Below are 20676 nucleotides of genomic sequence, written 5' to 3'. Positions count from 1 at the left end.
TATTATTATTATCAAAGGAAAACTGGCCCAAAATAGTAAAAAAAAAAACTACCACCAAAGAATAACTCAAAATAAATTCTCCAGCTCTTGACGATCACAGCGATACCATATATGTGTATGTTATTTGTTGTTTGTACCCGTAGTACAGCCCAGAAACAATAGTGTACATTTTGTATTTGTCTTTTTTTACCTATAACACACTGATACCTTTTGACCCTGACCCAAACAATTACCCTGGCACTGAACTAGATCAAACCTTGATCTAGGTATTTTTTCTTTATTTTTTATTTTATTTTTTAATAATTTTTTTTTTTCCAAACATTTTTTTTCCTCTTTCTATGCCAGGAGTTTGACAGATACAATGTATCTCTCTTCTCCATTCATAGAGAGAGAAAAAAAAAACAAGGGGCAGGGCTGCACAGTGACTGATCACTGTGATATCTAATCAGAGGCTATCACAGTGATCATGGGACCCAGAATCGTGAGTTCCGGGTCCCGATCGTTAGAACGGGACCAGGGGCTCTCAGTGACACCGCAGTCTTTGTGCTGGGAGCGCGCAGTGCAGCGCACTCCCAGCACAAAGACAGGTACGCAAATATGCGGCCCCACGGAAAAATGCCCGGTTCCGTAAGGCCGCATATTTGTGTGACTTCGGCGTCAAGGGGTTAAAGGGTGCCTTCAGATTATCCATCATTTTAAAGGGTGCCTTAATGGGAAAAAAAGGTTGAGAAACACTGGTCTAGCACACCCCATACAGCAGTGAGACTCAGTTATAGGAGGCTGCTGTGGGGAAGTGGCAGATGGCACCACCAAAGTGTAAGACCAGTCCAAGATATCTCCAGCACACCATGTTCAGATAGACAGTACACTTTAATGTCCCCAAAAGAAAGCCGCAATATTTTCAGACCACGAATGGCCTATTCTCAGGCTGCCTGAAAAAGAGGCCCTTAATCACCTTGAAATGTTTATTATGTAGTTTATTTCTTAATGATTGTATTGTACATGACACATGCATAGTATGCTTGGAATCTGAGAACAGTAACATGCCTAGCATGGGCTACCAGGAAAAGAAGACTGATGCCTTGTACCAGTCCAAATCCTCTTATGTGATCAGGAACTGAAGTGGAACTTTGGTATTGCTATTTATACTCTTCCTTGATTATGCTGTAATTTGTATTGAACTTTTGTATAGGCAATTGACCAGATTTAGTTTGATCATGTATGATTCGTATTCACAATCTCCATCTTAATATAGCTGTACAACTACTGTAAGAGTTTGTTTACAACTGGTGAGTAAAACAGACCTAAAAGTAGCAGTTAGATGTAGATTGATGGTGAGGTATACATAGATTTGGCGCTATATTTTCCACTTATCGTCTTTTGAATCTTACAGCAACATATGTAAACATCTCTTATCTTGTGGTTTCCTGTTTGAAATTCTCACTCTGCACACTGCCAAGCTGGAGTCTTGCTACTCTCAATCTATTGGTGCCGACTAACCACTTTGTCCTCCCCCTTCTTAACTTCTAAGAAAGCTGATCATGTGACAAGCGGGAACAATTGCCATGTATAGCCTTCATTAGCATATAGAATATGTTTACATCCACTGTGGCTTCACAACAAAGCATATCGTTAAGCTTGTGGTTTTTTTTGATCCCCTCATTCGCAGTTTGTGCTGAAGAAAAATTTCTACATTTCAAATTTTAGCTCTCGCTCACTAACTTTTAAATCGTGAAAGTATAGTATTCCTGTTTAATTTTATTTTTTTTAACCCCTTTATGACTGCGGTTTAGTTAAAAGGAATAATTGTGGTTCGAAGGCTTTGGCTGAAGGAGCTTACACTTTAATGTCCCTACCACAGTCCTACAGACACGCATACTACAGTAAATATTAGGTGAAAGTCACTGCTATTAGGGCCCATTCAGGTTAGTGTGTTGGGTAACATGCAGTAAAACATACATTTTAACACGTGTTACCTCAATGCGTTTTGGTGATATTGATTGTGAATGGCTCCCCAATGCACTGTAGCAGCCAACACACCACAATGCATGTCCAGGTTTTCATGTGTTAAGGTGCCCTGCCAACCCTTTAAAAATGTACACGTTAATGTGTTGTATTAATGGAAAACATCATTTGACATGGTCTTAAGATTTTACAGCAGAATTTTTGAAAGAGAATGACTGGGGGACAGAAAAAGAAAAGATGATTTTTAGTCTAAAAAGGAAGACAAGTTCCTTTAAAACTTGAAATATTTTATCAAACTTGTAAAAGTCATACCTGAAAGTTGGAACCACATGGAGCCTACTGCAACCTCTGTTAGTCAATTCTGTGCATTCCTCTGATCACACTTTACCATTGTAAATATGGGCTTACCTTTCCTGACTGTATAGGGAAGTTGCACCTATCTGTCACACTGTCGCTGGCCACTGAGGTACTTTCATGGAACGGAAGTAGGAAGGCTGCCAGGAGCTCGCTCTATGCCCTCCTGTCAAATCAGAGTGCCATTGTTACTTTTATTGGATGGGGATTGACAAGCGGTTGTCTTAACCCATGGGGAGTTTGATTTGGAACATTTGACACAATGCGATCAGGATCAAAGTCACCTTAAAGACCTTACAATGTTTGTAGTAGGTATCTTGTGGGGTCTACTTTCAGGCATGACTTTTACGGTTTAAATGGCTTAGAGCTTCACTTTTATTTAACCCTACATTGTGGTCCTTGTTGTTCTTGAGCTTCTAAGTCTATTCCAGATTTGTCATTCCTTGTCTATATTGTTTATCTTACACCTCTGTTTCCCTTTTCAGCCGACCAGGTATATGGAGACCAGGACATGCACGAGGTGGTCCGGAAACACTGCATGGATTACTTGGTGAGTGAGGCTTGGAGACTTAGCCTAAACTACGTGCAATATTTGTAATTTGTTTACTTGCATAGGATTCACTTTGTTAGCATTTGCTTTGTTACATTCTGAATTCTGTTACAGTTGGGGAATTATTAATACGCAATTGAAGTCATTAAAGAAAATCTCTTTATCAGAACAAAACATATACCTACAGATTTCACCTCTGGTGTCCCGAATCTCTGTAAATTGCAATTCTCCTCAATACTTTTTGGTTTAGACCCAAGTTGTCCCCACCGTCTCTCATCTCTTCCTGATGGCCCTTCATTTTGGTTTTCTTCACTGTGTTGTATTCTTATAGCCTACTTGGCAAACTTCACATACTACTGAAAGGATGGAAAGGAATGCACACCAATAACCTCACAGTTGTTAAAATGTTTTATTCCATTAACACAGTGTGATTTGCCACCTGTCATCTTCCCACTCCAACGTTTCTTGACCAGAAGGGCCTAATCATGGAGCAGGTGGATGACAGGTGGCAAGTAACACTGTAAATTTTTGTTACGGGAACAAAGCTTTCTAACCGCTATGTTGTTGTCGATGTGCAGCCCTTTCCCTCCTTTCAGTCATATTGCTGTTGAACAAGGATGTGCTCTGGGGTCAGATCCCAATGCACACCCATGAATCGAAGTGGAGAATGAAAGTTTTTGGAGCGACATTATCTTCTTCTGATTTCACTGACAGTCACTTGCTGTGTTACATGAATCTGCATCCTAGGACTGTTCTCATCTATTGTCTTTTGTTACCCCTCAACAGATGAAAAATGCAGACTACTTCTCAAACTATGTGACAGAAGATTTTACCACTTACATTAACCGCAAGAGGAAAAATAACTGTCATGGCAATCACATAGAAATGCAGGCTATGGCGGAGATGTACAACCGACCTGTAGAGGTGTATCAGTATGGGACAGGTAACACTACTACTCCAGCTATGCCTAAAAGAACTTGTCACCAGAGCAGCAATAGGCTACACACAAAAAATAGTATACATCTATATCGGGTAAAATAAATAAGTATTGAACACATCACAGTTTTTCTCAGTAAATTTCTAAAGGTGCTATTCATGTGAAATTTTCTGTGTGTGAGAGTGTCATTGGACTCCTATACAACCTTTTACTCAGGATTTTACTGAAGAGATTTTTTTTTTTCTATCTTTGCACCTATAGTTTCTTTTAAAATGAGATGTTCTAGAAAATGGCAGCAATATGGTGTATAGATGTACAGGAGTTTCTTAAAAATGATAACTTTGTTGGCAAACAAGTAGATTCATTTTGGATGTAATGGGGAAGGGTTAGAACCTCTGTCAGGTTTTAATTGCTGTCTTTGTTCTCCTTGGATAGATCCCTCTTCACTTCTTTTTTTTTTTTTTTTTTTTTTTTTCCATTGTGTCCCCAGTGAAGAGACTCTCCTTATTTCTATCGGCAAACAGCGAGAGCAGCATTAGTAAAGTAATAAAGGATTAGAACCATTTGGAAACAACCTAATTTCCTGCTTTGTCATTAAGACATGACATGGTTTCAGTTGAGGACAGACAGCTACATGTACATTTGATGGAGTCTGTAATTATTCCCCCCCATACAAAATTTTACCAGATTGCTTATATAACTTTCAATTGGGGAGACCAGATTCATGCCCTGCTACTAGTGTAGGCAGCATTCTGTATGTTTTCTGACCTCTCTCCTTCTGTCCAGAACCAATCAACACGTTTCACGGAATCCAGCAAAATGAAGATGAGCCAATAAGAGTGAGCTACCATCGGAATATACACTACAATTCAGTGGTGAACCCCAACAAGGCAACCATTGGAGTTGGTCTGGGCCTGCCATCCTTCAAACCAGGGGTAAGGGGAGAGAGGAGGGATCCCAAGTGTGAGGGCCAAATCACACATGTTCTGTCAAGGCAGCTCATTTATTATGAATTGGTTGCCAGTGCATCACAATTAATATAAAATGGTGTTGTGTTTTGCACTCTACAGAATACTGTTGGATTTCCTTTCTTGATAATTAGCCTGACAGAGCATTGCACATAGAGCAGGTGCATCGCCCTGAATTGTGGCAACACAAACGGGCTTGGAAAGTTGAAATACCGTCAAAAGCAAAATTTGTAAACCAGATCCTGTATAACTCTCTACCCAACATGCCTCATTTTTTTTGCTAGCATCCTAGAAGGTCCAAGCTCTGCTGAAAGAAAAGTATATTTTCTGCTAGCTTTCTTCACTTTCTTTTTCACTAGGTGTCTTCAAGTAAGATTTCTTGTTACACAGCTGCTTGAACCGGTCTTTGTACACCAGCTATCCAGATTCTCTAAAGCTAATGCTGATGACAATGTACCCAGACCCTGCTAGACTGGACATGTTTGGCTAACCTGGAATGTGTCCTTCAGACACTAGATTCTGCATTGTGTCATTTTCCAGACCTTTTTATATTGTGTTAGACTGCTTTCCAGGTCAAAAGCCGTGGCACAGCCCCAAGTGTGACCATGTCTCTGAAGAATTACTTGGTGATGAGCAAGGTTGGTTGGGCTGAAGCACCAAGAGCTACTTCAGTTTGCATTGCTTAGTGGCTTTTACATTTACCCACCACCACAAGGTTTTACCAGAGTGCTGATTTCACACACTAGGTGGAGTGCTTTGCGCCCTTTTCCCCACCATTCATTCTGGAGGAGGCACCATACCAGGGCCCAGTTGCTTACTGCTGTGTTGCATAATATATCTTTCCAAAGATGCAAAGAGGACAGTCCCATTGCAACGAGCGACCGCAGCCAATGCTCCCCAAGTGGTCCTGGAGACATTTACTTTGTTACCATAGATGGAACTGATCCGACCAGAATATTGAAAAATCAGTGTCAAAAATATGAAGTAAATAAATGAAATTATGTGAATATCTATAAATTCAACTGTAAAGGTTCATAAAGGAGTCCAATTTCCCAAAAGCTGAAACCAAACAGTGCTGTACTCCAGCACCGAGGTGAATAAAAGAACAGACTCACCTCCTCCGGCCTTTAAATTATGAAAGGTCTAACCAGACTGGCTCCCTTTTTAATGGCGAGCGTCAGCTGCAATGGAGGATCCGGTGGTCTTCTGTGTAAAAACCTACATAGTGCTCACTGTGTCATAAAATAGCTGAAATATATTAAGAACCACACTTACAATAAAAGCAAAGCAAGAGCTAGTGATAATCATAGAGCAGTGTAGCTCCCGTAGCTCAGCACTCTGGGCTTATCCAGCTGGCAGCTTCACAAGTGCCGTGTATGCCAGGTCACTGCGTGGTACAGATCATCTGCTCTGTAGATACTAAACAAGCCAGCACTCCACTGTAAAAGCGGCACTTTTTTTTGTTTACCATTAGAATTTTGTTTGAATTTTCTCATTTTAAGAACGCTGGTTCAATTTTCTAATAGTCAATGTGGTCACAGGATGTTTGTTTTCAAACATAGTGGCGCTTTTGTTGAGGAAATTACACTCATTCCGAAATTGATTGTTGAAAATTGTCATCAGACGTACTGATAAGAACTTTTGTATGAATGTTTGAAAAACCTCTGGCATATGGCCAGCTTAAGCTCTCCGGTGCTACCTCCTGTATATTCTGTCTCTAACCCTCCTGAGCCCATAAATCAAACAGGGCCTGTAAGCCCCTGTTGCCATTTCTGGTTCAGAATCTCAGCAGTCTTGTCTTGGGAGAGACTGTTTTTGGGTCACTGTAGTCTTCTGCAGTTGACTAAGATTTACAGGGAGTTGGTTCAAACCTTATTAATGGAGTCCTTATTACCATGCATCTGGTGGATCAATTTGCTGTTAATGGCCTTGGGTCTTTTCGAACTCCTAAAGCTGCAAAGACCTTTCCACTACACCTGCTTTTTGTGTAATTTCTCTGTGCAGAAGGGAAACATTCCTGTTTGAGAAGGGATTTGTAACCAGTTTTTTGCCATTCTGGATACAACAGTGATCCACATAAGCAGAAACTCCACTGAAAGGATTGAAAGTGTGCTCATCTTTTAGGACTTCACTGAAAGCTGAATTCTTTCCTTACAACCTAGTTATCTGTATGAAGAGAAAAATCCATAGTTCGCTGCACTGTTCAATTCTTTATATTTTTATGTAAATGTCACATCAAATGGAGGTTGAGTAAGCGTTGTTTATAGCGTGAATATTAACATTTCATTGTCCCCACATTATTGTTCTAGCACCCTCAGGATACCCCCTTAGTATAGGTAACTTTGATAGTTCACCTGGAGCGGCACAGGACTTTTCTCTCTACTAGTTGAATTACCTGGTTTAATCCTCTATCCCTTGTTGCCAGTAACCTTTATCTATGAGATGATTTCAGAATGGGTTGAATCCTTTAAGGGGCATCCCTCCACCACAGGAGTAGGCCCGTGCTTTATAGAGTGGCTGGAGCAAATATCTGGAGACTTGTACTTTAGTTGTGACTGGTTGTTACAAATCTCAGAACTTGTCTCACATGAGACTTATATTAATGCATAGGTCACTATGGCTACATGCCATGGATGCTGACAAGGTGCCCAAGGAACATTTGATTTGCTTACTATTCACCTCTTTTCAGACCTTCTTTTGACATCATCATTAGCAACACAACTGGTGATCAGAGTGTGCTACTGCAACGAGATTTGTGGAAGATTCTGAGGAATCTTATCCTTTGTCCTCATCTGCTTTGGCAGTAAGTACTCTTAGGCTTTCAGAGCCTAACTTCCACTCAAGCTGTAGGGCCTGGCGCACCCCCACTTCTATAAGTTGTGGGGGCTGTGTGTACATCCCAACAGTAGTGACATCTCCTTTAGTTGCCATTCATCTTTCTCTGCATCCAGAAGTTTGTCTTGGCAGGCCTGTTTCTGTGCTGGTGGGAACTTGGCCTTGGCCAGAATTACACTCCCTTCTTCAGTAGAATTTTACATCCTTGGATACTGTTAAACCACTTGTATTTGGTTCAGGCAGGGATCCTTCCGGTAGTCCTGTGTTAAAGGTCTCTTCCTGGTTTTGTCAGTTGATTTTGCCCATTTCTTGGTTAGAATGTTTCTCAACTTATCAACCGTATCTGAATTCTTGGGTCCCTCAATGGACATTGGAGAAAAGATTTTTGTGCTTGCATAAGATACTTTTCATCAAGATCTTGTCTTTTTTTTTTCTTTTCTTTTTTTTTAAATCTGGCTCTGTGTATTGCTTTCTCACAAAACTGAGGAATGCTGGGTAGAAGAGGGATCATACAGGTGCTGGCTTACAACTTTGATTGCCAGTGTCCCTTCTTCCTGTTGACAGCAGTATAACCCAAGATAAGATTTTATGTTACAGATCAACATACATAGTCTTGTGATTCACCCACAGCTAAACCTTATAGATGGTTGTACCTGGCAAAAGATTTGTACAGTAGGGCACATGTTTTTGTGATGCACCAACCCTTGTAGACATTCTTTAAAGAAGAATTTCAAGCATGTATATTATATATAACTTCACTGCCCTGCCTGTGCAGTAAGGAAACATTTTCCATTCATTCAGAAAATGCAAATGTTTCTCTGAATAGTGCCCTTGCTGAGCAGCTGACCTCCTGGGTGCAGAATGCAGCAGGGTAGCCTCTCAGTGCAGGACCTTGAAGTAAGTGAAGATAACTGGAGTACCATTTTTAACTTTGTTGATTTCCAGCTTCCAGTGGCATGATCCAGGATGGTGTATGGATGGTTACATGGGTCCAAGCTCAACCAGTCTAACTATGTAAAATATTTTGTTACCTTTTTTAGTTCTTCTTTAAAATCTAATTCAGCTAAATACATTCCAGGTGCATCAAAACATGTTAAGTCATACATTTTGTGTTCTTTAGAAAGCAGCCACATGTTGCAGAGATGGGCCCTTGCTCTTTGTATGAAAATGGTCTTTCTACAGAGGTACCATATACCCCTGCTGAGTCAGAGCTTGGGATCCACAATCAACAATGCTCATTCTCCCTGCTGGTTAGAAATCCTTACCTCTGACTCCAGAGGAGGTGTCTCAGACCTCTACAGAGTGACCGCTGCTTCCACAAAGAGACGGCTTATTAATTCGGACAGTGTATCCTTTCTAAAGAGAATCCAAAAGGGTTTGAACACCTTTTTGTTTTTATGCACCTTTTGATTTTTAGCCGATCTAGTACATCGCCACAGGTATTTGAAAACCTTAATTTAGTCAAATAGAGAAAAACAATCTGATGACTTATTCTTATGGTGCTGTATACTTGTGTATTGGTATGTCATGCAGGGCAAAGCAACAGGTTAATTTTAAAAGGTTTCCCCTCCCACCGCATTTTTAATGGTGACCCCCACCCCCTCCCACCCCAGTTACTTTTGGTTACTTTTACATTGTTCTTCCTCCATATTGTTTGCCTACAGGAGTGCAGAGATGAGAAGAGTTCGCCTGTTTCTGGAAACGCAGACAGAAACAAGCATTTCTGCCCACATTCCCAACTTGCGAAGGTGTGCATGCAGCCTTATAGTAACTGATCACGTTACCATGGGTTTTTTATTTTTTCTATAATATTTAGTCATGTTTTTTGCTCCTCAAGCAACAGGTTGTTGGGGGTTGGACAAAACATCAACCATTAATGCTCATAGAGGCCAGCAGAGCTAGGTTGTGTTTTGGGGCATTAAAAACACCTCAGATTTGATTTTTAGCACTGGAATATTGACAGCTGAAGTCTGGGCTGCAACCTCTCTAGTATTTTACGACAAAAGTGATATTCCGAAATATGAGGCTCTTTCAAACTGTATGTGTGTTTAGTATGCAGATCAGTCGCTGATGAAAAATGCTATTCGGACCTCAGAAGAGTCCTGGATCGAGCAACAAATGTTAGAAGATAAAAAGAGGGCCACAGACTGGGAAGCTACAAATGAGGCCATTGAGGAACAAGTTGCTCGAGAATCTTATCTGCAGTGGTTGAGGGACCAAGAGAAGCAGGCCAGACAGGTAACACTATTAGCAGTACTTTTTTTTTTTTTTTTTTTAATTTCATTCACTTATTTTGCCATCAACACTTGGCTTTCTGTCTTGTCCCCAAATTCTACCAATGTGCTCTCATATGTTCCCCCTGTTTCCTTTCTTCTCTGCTTTTCTTATTTTCTCCTGTTCATGTTCCTAATAGAGACCTCCAATCTGTCTTTATATTCACAGCCCCGCAAAGCCAGTGCAACCTGCAGTTCTGCTACAGCTGCAGCATCAAGTGGTCCAGAAGAATGGAGCGGACGTTCACCAAGACAGCGTAGCACTGCGGGGTCTCCTGAACACCCTGATGTTCATGGAGATCAAACAAAGCCGTCTTCCCCTGGGAATGCCCTAGTGTTAGCAAAGCCTCCCTCGCCTTGTGCACCAGGTAACTACAGCCATGGCCATGGCCTCAAGTTTTTGGTAAAATTCTTAGATCCCAAGTTCACCTTTCTATAACAAATATCTTTTACATTTCCTCTGTTATATATAAAACCAGACCTCAGGTCAAAGATCATTTTCAGGATTTTTGCTATATGGCCCACATATTTCTCTGATCTTATTCCTGTAGCAGAAAGCATAGTCTGTGTGAACTGATCAGTACTCTCCACCCCTTCTGTGAAGTTATGGTAATTGTATTCATCATTGTGATAGGTGAGTGCAGTGCATAAGCAATAAAGAATAAAAATTGTTCCTGATGTTTTTAGTCGCCTCTCCTCACCCCAGCCCTTTTGGGGTTTTCCAACAACTCTCTTCAGAACCCACTCCAATAGGTGCCAGAGATATTTGAAAGCTGTTCAATTATATGAGAAGCCATAACGCCAGGCTGAGAGCTGCTAAATTACAAGCAACTGGTACGTGGTACAACAAATTGGTGTGAAAATTGTTAGTTACAATAGTCGCTCTTGCTGTAGGCTGCTGCTAGATAACAAGAGACTGACAGTCTGCTTTCAAGCTACAAAAGATTGTGGGAGATTTCCACATTACACAAGACTGTTAGAGAATGTTCATGAAAATAACTCCTTTGCAGACCAGTATTCAGCCCAGTGCAGAGTGATCTGGTGGACATCATCATAGAAGTCAGATTAAAATTTGCTGCCAGCATACCTAAAATGACTGGAGCTTTGCATGATGAAGGAAACCTTGATGGTACCAAAATGTAGCACTTTGCATTATAACTTACTGAGCAGATGCCAAAAAGTAGCTTCTTATTGCAGAAGATTGAGGTTTGCTAACAACGTATTTTTCATTATTAGCGAATGCTGCCACATTAAGCCTAGGTTCACACTTGTGTGGGAAACTCCGCAATCCGTGTGTGTTTCCCGCACCGCGTTGCAATCTGCAGCAGGTGTCAGTTTAATCTTAATGACACCCCAAATACAGGTTGCAAACGCAGTGCGTTTGCCTGCTTCGGATTGTAAGGTTCAAAGCGACCATGCGATCCAATTGTGGTGTGGTTCCAAGATTGGTGCATGTGCATCTTTGGTACGATACAGTGCGATCTGAGCCTATTCAAAATGAATGTGCCAAAATCGCACTGCACTAAATAATTTTTAATTTGCACAGGGATGCGTTACGGTTCCTGTGTAATTCACCTGCAGTTCATAATGTGAAACGGGTCTAAAGGAGTCTGATTTGTAGATGTAGGAGACTGAAATACTATGTTTAAGTTATGGCCTCTTGCATGTGGACGCCTGAGCTCATTCAGCGTAAATTCACACATTTCCCTGCCTCTTAGACGCTGTGTTTAAAAAGAACGTTTTAAAATTGTTTTGCATATGTCTGTACGCAACTCTTCTATATTCATTTCTATAGGAGGCTGTATGCAGCACCTGGGCTTTCAGGGTGGGAGGAAATATGCACCTGAGCCTGATCAGCATAAACTCACATATTCTGTAAATAAAATCTATTTCTGATTAAATGTTCTCTAACGCTACTCATAGACCTAATTATCTGGCTTGTCCCCCACTCAAAACCTTATCCATATTGCCTCTACTTAAAATAGCTGGCCTAATGAAGGATTCACTTTGCAGTGCTGTTTGCACATTGTGCACATATTTTAGAAACGTGTTTATATCAGGCTTTTTGAGCTTTCAGATTAAGTTATGTGATTTGGAAAATACAAGAGCTATTGGATCAGTGTAAAAGCTGGAAAAGTAGCTTTTTAGGTAGGTTTTTTTTTTTTTAAGGAGAGGTTAGCAGAGGCGGTCTGTGTGTTCACCGTATCACCAGTGTTCTTTATCAATAAAATTGATATGTGTCAGCAGAGGAAATATCCATATCATAATGGGGAAAAAAAAAGTTTGGGGTGTATCTTATGTACTAAAGCTACACTTCTCAAAAAAAAATTAAAGGAACACTTTGAAAACACATCAGATCTCAATAAGGAAAAATATGCTGGATATCTATACTGATTATGGACTGGGTAATGTGTTAGGAATGTAAGGATGCCCCATCGTTTGAATTCAGTTCTCTGTAGGTTGATAATTTTAATTTCCATCAAAGACACCCCGAAAATCAAAGTGAAAAAATGATGCAGCAGGCAAGTCCATTTTGCTGAATTTTCATTTCAGCAACTCAGAATGGTACACAGTTTTTTGTTTGGCCCCCACGTGCTCCTAATCAGACAACAGATGGTATCCTGGGGTATTTCTTCCTAGATCTGGACCAGGGCATCACTGAGCTCCTGGACAGTCTGAGGTGTAACCTGGTGTTGTTGGATAGACCGAAAAATTATATCCCAGAGGTGTTCTGTTGGATTTTGGTCAGGCGAGCCTGGGGGCCATTCAATGGTATCAATTCCTTCATCCTCCAGGAACTGCCTGCATACTCTCGCCACAAGGCCAGGCATTGTCGTGCACCAGGAGGAACCCAGGACCCACTGCACCAAAGATTTCATCCCGATATCTAATAGCAGTCAGGGTGGAATTGTCTAGCCTGTAGAGGTCTGTGTGTCCCTCCATGGATATGCCTTCCCAGACCATCACTGACCCACCACCAAAACGGTCATGCTGAATGATGTTACAGGCAGCATAATGTTCTCCATGGCTTGTGGTGTTCAATGGCAAATGCCAATCGAGCTCTATGTTGCCGGGCAGTGAGTACAGGGCCCACTAGAGGACATCGGGCTCTCAGGCCACCCTCATGAAGTCTTTCTGATTGTTTGGTCAGAGACATTCATACCAGTGGCCTGCTGGTGGTCATTTTGTAGGGCTCTGGCAGTGCTCATCCTGTTCCTCCTTTCACAAAGGGGCAGATACCGGTCCTTATGATGGGTTAAGGATCTTCTACAGCCCTTTCCAGCTCTCCTAGAATAACTGCCTGTCTCCTGGAATCTCCTCCATGCTCCTGAGACTGTGCTGGGAGAAAGCAAGCCTTCTAATAATGGCATGTATTGATGTGCCATCCTGGAGTAGTTGGACTTCCTGTGCAACCTCTGTAGGGTCAAGGTATTGCCTCCTGCTACCAGTAGTGACACTGACCCTAGCCAAATGCAAAACTAGTGGAAAATGGTCAGAAAAGATAAGTAGGGAAAAAAATGTCAGTGGCACCTGTAAAACCATTCCTGTTTTGGGGATCATCTCATTGTTGCCCATCTAGTGCGCCTGTTATTCATTTCATTAACACCAGAGCAGCTGAAGCTGATTACCAAACCCCTCTGCTACTTAACTGATCAGATCAATATCCCAGGAGTTTCACTGACTTGATGCTATACTCTGATTAAAAAGTGTTCCTTTAATTTTTTTGGTCATTGTATAATGCTGAACACCGGATGTATGAACACATTCAAGGCCTGTGCTGTTTTGTAATGAACTGATTTTGTAGAGATTGTAATGTTTGATTAAAATTTTTCCATTTCCTTGTGTGTTATATTTGCTTACCAAAATGGGTGTTTTTTCTCCTTCATGTGAGCTTGTTTTGCCTAGTGATTGCTAACGAACAGCTCTGTTATATTAAGGATAAAAACTTTTTAAGATGTATTTCTGTCCCAAATTGTTTGGGACAGAAATACATTTCTGTCATTTGTTCTAGTGACAATAAATATGGGATTCCCTGTCACTTTCCTTGAGGTGACTGGTCATCCGGAAATTGTCTTCTCAGCAAATTCACCATCAGGAATAAAAACGTGACCCTCAAACCCTTCCTTACACTATCCGGCGAAAATAAAAAAAAAATTAAAAATTTCTTAATGATACACTGGTACCTTGTGCATGCTATGTATACTCAAAAGAGTAAATGATGTACACAAAGTGTATGTTGTATACCCTGTCCCTTTCCCTTCTCTTGCCCCTACCTTCTCTACAGTATACTTAGCAAGTCCCAGCTGTCATTCTGACAGGCTGGAATATTTGGTAAGTAATAATCAGACCTGAGCAGTGTTTGTAAACACTGTAAGTGGGATCAGAAATACAAATTTACATGTTTACGTTGTATTTACTGTTCTTTCATATGAAGATCAAAAGGGTGACCTTCAGCCGCCATTCACACTGAGGCTACTTGTCATGCGATTCGACAGTTCAAATTGCCTGAAAAGTCGCACTTAATGTTCAGCAATGGAACCATTCTTATTCGTGCGACTTCATTTTGAAAATTAGTTCTTACACTACTTTTGGTGATTTTGGGTGCGACTTGCATGGACATCTGTGCATGAAGTCGCACAGATATCCTATAAGTCACACTGACATCTGATTTTGAAATCTTGCGACTTGAAGTGAAGTCGCACGATATCAAAGTCCTATTCCGTGTGAACCCGGGCTCAATCTGCATGTGATACAATTTAAAGCAACCTTACAAATTAAAACAAATTGTTTTTTTGTCTTCTTTGTTATAAAACGTGTTTATCTCCTTATTAATTAAGCAACTTTTATCAGCCCTAGTTAAAGACTAAGTTCACTTTTTCAGGTATAATTTAGTTTTTCATAATAAATAGAAGCCTTTTGTAATGTCCTTTCTGCCCCAGCCATTCCAATATGCTTATCTCTCACTTACCTAGTCCACAGCAGCTTTAAACTGCACCTCTCTATTCAGAATTTGTAAAAATGCATTCTGAGCCCCGAGTTCCTGTAGCATGATTTGACCACCCAGGGAACTTTATATCCCATCATGCCCTGATTTACTGCAGCATAGAATAGGTTGTGTTTTACCTCTCAGGACCACACCTCCCCCATTATTACACCATCTTTTTTATTTTTTTTTAATATTTCCTATACATTACAATCTCCTTTTAGGTCTGTCATCATGCATGTAGTGCAAGGGCCTGTCTAATTTGATATATTGGACAGGTGGGTCCTCCTTTTCCAACAGATTGTATAGTGTATGGCCAGCTTTATACAAGTACATGGGAGTTTTGTGTGTGGAGACACTCAGCTGTCATTGTTCTTGCGTCAACTCACCTATTTCACTTTCAGGCCCTATTCACATCTAGTATAGTAGGAGCGCACATTTTTGCCACGACACATATAGGGCAGCACAATAATTTTAACAGGCTGCCCTACATGCAAGAAATGCAGCAAAATACCTCCATGGGGCATTTTGGTCAGTTGCAGATTGCACGTTTTTACAGCACATTTTGCATCATTTGTTGCACGTGGAAAAATGTGTGTATGCCTCTGCATTTGGGGTGCCATGAACAATGGCACTGAAAGGAAGACTAGTTCATTTTAGGTGTATAAAGGTGGCCATACACTATTCAGTCTGATTGTACAATCTTCTTTAGGTTTATCTAAACTATATAAGAGGACACACCTATCTATTCAATCTCTCTGTATCCAGGATGGCTGAACCTTGTACTATATAGTTGATGGTAGATCTAAAGTAGATTGTACAATCAGATTGTAAAGAGCAGGTTGCGGTTTACACACGTCTGTTATGTCATCGCTCAGCTCCTACACACAATGCCAAATGAACAATCTATGCAAGAAGAAGGTGAGGTGCAAAACGATACATCAGCAGAGGGAAGACACTGGTTGTATTTTCAGTAAGAGTGGTTCTCACTGATAATGATTACTTTGGAAAAACATGAAATTGCAGCGGTTGGTGGGAGAAATCTCCTGGAGGGGAGGCCAGCTGCAGGGTATGTTTTTAATGGGGTCACAGCTGCTGAAGTGCTTCCTCACACTACAGTTTTCTATTCTGAAGGACACATACCAGGAGGTAATTAAGAATTTTTCTGTAGAAGAAACTAGAGGGTGAGTTAAAGCTTTCCCTAGAATATAGGGAAAGCCTTTTCTTTTCTACAGCAGAGATATATTCGTAAAGCTGGAATTTAGAAAACAAAAAAGTAAACAGCCTTTAAAGCAGAACTTCACCCATTACAACAGCCTATGCTCCTCTGGTTCTTCATCTTCCCTTTTACAGAACTGGTTTTTTTTTCCCCTTCCCTTTTCTGTATCGTATAGCACCTTTTTGTGCTGTAAGGCAGTACTTCTGCTTTTCTGGCCTAGAATCAACTTAGTTATGCCCCTTACGGGAATTGCCATATCACACATCCCAGGAGGCAGTGCTTTACACAGGGCCCATGCGTGGTGGAAGATTTGGCACATTCATATACACTATTCCCTTTTAGGCATGCATGTACAGGCGCAGGGGATTCTAGTTCATGCACAAAGATTTTGCAGGTTTCTACAGTGCCCAATATCAGAAAAATAACATCTTTTTCCATGTTCCAGGATTCCCTGCACTTGCGCAGACATGCCACAGGTCTCTACCATATGCCAGTTACCTGACAGAGCCCTGTGGCACATCTGCACATGTGCCAAATTTTTAAAGATGGTGCGATGAGAAGTGGAGAGGGGAATAATGTATTGCTTTTAACTGCAAAAGGAAATTTTTACATTTGCACCATGGGTATTGTCCCTTGGCATGTAAGCAATAAATCTAGTACCTTTTGAAGATATCCCTCAAAACAAACATTGGGGGTGTTCTATATTTAAGAGATTGTTCCTTGCAGTTAAATACCACACCCTGAACTACAAGTAACATATGTGAAAGTAACCACATTTTCCACTCCACGATTATATGCTTTACTGGACTGAAAAATAGTAGAAGCAACATTAAGTACACTTTATTTTATCTGATGTCCCTTGGCACCTGTCGCAAGATTATCCTTGGCTCTGATCTTTGGGACTCCTCTCTGGATAAAACAACTTTATAAGTCTTTTTAGTCATCACATTTGCATGATCCAGTATAGCACGTATTATAGTTCTGTGTAGTCACGTGACCTCACAATGATATGTCTTTATCTTGTAGGCCCAAGCAACTCGGGAGCTGACAGAGCAACTTCCCCTTTGGTGTCTTTGTACCCAGCACTGGAATGCAGAGCCATCATGCAGCATATGTCCCCCACAGCATTTGGTGAGTGTGCTATTTTTTTGGATCTGTTGAGAAGCTACTGTTTACTATTTCCAATGCTGCTATTTCTTCTTGCTCTTAGGTCTGAAGGACTGGGATGACGATGAAATACTCGCCTCTGTTTTAGCCGTGTCACAACAGGAATACTTAGACTCAGTGAAGAAAAACACCCTACGGCGGGACCCTTCCCCAGATCACAGCTGATATACACATTGGACTTCTTCCATTCATCCCATTCTCCTGTCTCCATTTTGTCTCTGCTTGCCTGCCCCTCCACCCCACCCCTTCTTAACTCTCCCACCAGTTTATAACATGCTCACTTTGTGATCTCTACAATGAATGATGCTCTTTTTTTTTTTTTTTTCTTCTTTTTTTTTTTTTTTTTCTGTAAATCTACCTTTCCTACTAGCCCTGGAGGACTTGTATAGCTGCATGTTCCAGAGAATATTGACAGCCCAATGCCCCATCCACCTTGACACTTCCAGATCTCCTTTCCACTGCCTGCAGCAGCTGACCTGGGGTGCTTGAATGGCTCCAGTGGGGGTTACTGTGACTTTGCAATTCCATCTTTTAGATAGATGATGGGTGTGCAGAGGGGAGAATGACTGAACCAGTGGAGCTTTCCACTTTTGTATCTTCCTGATTTTTTTTTTTTCTGGTTTGTATCTTATCAAAAGGACGTTCCAATCATCTAGGAATAACTTTTTTCTTATTAAGAAAGATAAGAAAATGAAAAAAAAAAGCAAAAAAAAAAGTCTTATACAAGAATGAATGTGTGTTGTACGTTATGTGTTTGGTCTAATTATTGATGGTGGAGTTTAGACATTATTTCATGCTTTTGTCACTTAAAGCATATCCAAATTAAAGAACAAGAACGTTGCTAGGATGTTACTGCTCATCTCCACCATCATAGGAATGAGCTCGTAACCACTTTGCGCTGGCTGTACACATATATACAGACTTGGCGGGTAGGCCTTAATGCCAGGCGGCCACATACATGCAGCCCAGTATAAACTTATCATGCTGAGAGTGCGCTCCCAGCACAGTAGCTGACAGTGATTTGATCATGTGACTGCTGTGACAGCCAATCACTGTCACCCAATTGGCCACCTCTGCCTCCCAGCATCTAGGGCTGGGAGGCATCAGCATGAAGGAGTTACATGTCAAGCTCAGAAGTATGGGGGGGAGAGAGCATGGGAAGAGGACTAAATCAGAGAAAAAGTTTACTCCTATGATGGAGGAGGGGAGCAGTAAAGACTAGGCCTTGTTTAGCATTGTCCTGGGAGTGTTTCAGCCAGGCTTTGGGAGAGTTTGTAAATGGCCTACACCTATAGCAAGGGCAATATTCAACTATAGTCAGAGCTGCACAGCTGCTTTTATCTACAAACACCCCTTATTTTTTGTAAAGGGTGAACTAACTCTTTAAAGCTTTAACATAACAAAAGCTGTCAGATATAAAAGGTGCTTGCACATATCCACAGCAATTTCCAGGCCCTTGACCCTACAGCCCAATCCCAGACTATTCACACAGGCAAAGCTCCAACACTTCCTTCCACTCTATTCCTATTGACCAGCATTACAATCCATCCTAGTGATGATCTAGTAGGTGTATGTGGTGGGTTGAGAGATAGCTGCAATATATGGAAATGTCAAGCATTTTGCCTGAGGGCCTGGCATTTAGCCATAACAGTAGGGCTTAAAGAATGTGTATACTTGCACATTATGGCAAGAGCCTCCTTCACAAGTGGAATTTTTAGTTCTGCTTAAAAATGTGCAATGATCAGATAAAATAAAGTCACCCGGTGTACTTAATGTTGCTTTTCCTATTTTTCAGTTCAGTAAAGCATATAATAGTGGAGTGGAAAATGTGGTCACTCTCATAGTTATGTTACTTGTAGTTCAGGGTGTGGTATTTAACTGCAAGGAACAATCTATTTTATATACCATATTTTTGTTCCATAAGAAGCACTTGACCATAAGACGCACCTAGATTTTAGAAGTGGAAAACAGGAAAAAAAATATTCTGAACCAATGGACTGCAGACATAGTATAGGAGATGACCAGAGACTGCGGACACGGTACAGGAGATGACCAGAGACTGCGGACACGGCACAAGAGATGACCAGAGACTGCACACATGGTACAGGGGAAGACCAGAGACGAGGGGGAGCGGGTACCCGAATTTGACAGGTGGAGTTGTCCTTCCCCGTAATCTTCTGGGACACGTGGCAGGTGCCAGAAGATTACAGGCTCATACACAAAGCGTGGCACTTCTCGTGCATGCGCAGTGGGCACCTGGCTGTGAAGCTGCAAGCTGTCACAGCCACGTGCCTATGCCAGGGACAGAAGACTGAGGACACCGCTGGACCGAGGAACTAATAAGACCACTGGAGGTCTGCAATGAAGAGCCGAGCAGCTGGCTTGGTATTCTAACACGGGGAGAATACCGGGCCGGCCGCTCGATATTCGCTCCATAAGATGCACAGACATTCCCCCCCCCCATTTTTGTGTGGGGAGGAGTGCGTCTTTGGAGTGAAAAATACGGTAGAATATCCTTAATGTTTGTTTTGAGGGATATTTTCAAAATGTACCAGATTTATTGCTTACGTACAGCAATAGACTGTGCATCAGTATACAATCTGTTCACATGTTAGATCTATTAAAGGGTTAGTTCACCTTTACCAAAAAACATAAGGGGTGGCTGTAGATAAAAACAAACTGTGCAGCTCTGCCTAAAGTAGAATATTTCCCTTGCTATAGGTATAGGCCATTTATGTACCTCATGAAGCCTGACTGGAATACTCCCAGGATGTTGCTAAGTGAGGCCTAGATTTTACTGCTCACCTCCACCATCACAGGAGTGAGATCTCAGATCTCCTGCATCAGGGGAAACATAGAGCATGTGAGAGGGTTTGAATCAGATAAAAAGCTCACTCCTGTGATGGTGGAGGTGAGCAGTAATGACTAGGCCTCACTTAGCAATGTCCAGGGAGTATTCCAGTCAGGCTTCATGAGGTACATAAATGGCCTACATGTATAGCAAGGACATTATTCAACTTTCTTTGTTCTGAAGACTGTGCTGGACTGACTGGATCAGTCACTGGTCGTAGGTGGGTGGGTAGGGGGAAGCCTCTCCAGTCGGCAGTACCCAATGGTGGATATTGGCAGTAAACCCTCTTAGGCTGGCCATACATTATACAATTTTCCTGAGAGTTTTGCTTTAGATTTACCAAAAACCATATAATATGAGGTCAAACCTAAACCACACCTGCAATTGTATCTAATTAGTCAGGCCCTTGCACTACATTGTGGAAGGTAAATCTAAAGGAAATTGGTCAGAAAATTGTATAGTGTATGGTCAGCCTTAGCCTTGGTTCACATCTAAGCGGTTTCCAGAAATGCAATACAGTCCATTTAACATGATTTCTTATGGGACATGTTCACATCTCCGCTTTTTCACCTG

At 41.3% G+C, this 20676-nt stretch overlaps 1 protein-coding gene across 3 annotated transcripts in view; it reads left to right on the top strand.

The window, feature by feature from the left end:
• OTUD5 (OTU deubiquitinase 5) overlaps positions 1 to 17981 on the top strand; it is a 77000-nt gene extending 59019 nt beyond the window's left edge. For 2 of the 3 annotated variants that reach the window (XM_089675239.1, XM_089675238.1), the window contains exons 3-10: positions 2805 to 2869; positions 3656 to 3812; positions 4593 to 4741; positions 9274 to 9357; positions 9662 to 9847; positions 10052 to 10250; positions 17112 to 17216; positions 17296 to 17981. In XM_089675239.1, coding sequence (XP_089531365.1) covers positions 2805 to 2869; positions 3656 to 3812; positions 4593 to 4741; positions 9274 to 9357; positions 9662 to 9847; positions 10052 to 10250; positions 17112 to 17216; positions 17296 to 17417 — 1067 coding nt within the window. In that variant the 3' untranslated portion in view covers positions 17418 to 17981. The remainder of the gene's footprint in view (positions 1 to 2804; positions 2870 to 3655; positions 3813 to 4592; positions 4742 to 9273; positions 9358 to 9661; positions 9848 to 10051; positions 10251 to 17111; positions 17217 to 17295) is intronic. The other variant, XM_089675240.1, reaches the window with a different exon arrangement.
• The last annotated feature ends 2695 nt before the right edge of the window (positions 17982 to 20676 follow it).

The sequence above is a fragment of the Staurois parvus genome, unplaced genomic scaffold (assembly GCF_062004578.1).
Source record: "Staurois parvus isolate SC_StPar_1 unplaced genomic scaffold, SC_StPar_1.0 ptg000154l, whole genome shotgun sequence".
NCBI lineage: Eukaryota > Metazoa > Chordata > Amphibia > Anura > Ranidae > Staurois > Staurois parvus.
Note: the sequence above shows the minus strand (reverse complement) of the source record. Positions and strands in the feature narration are given on the sequence as shown.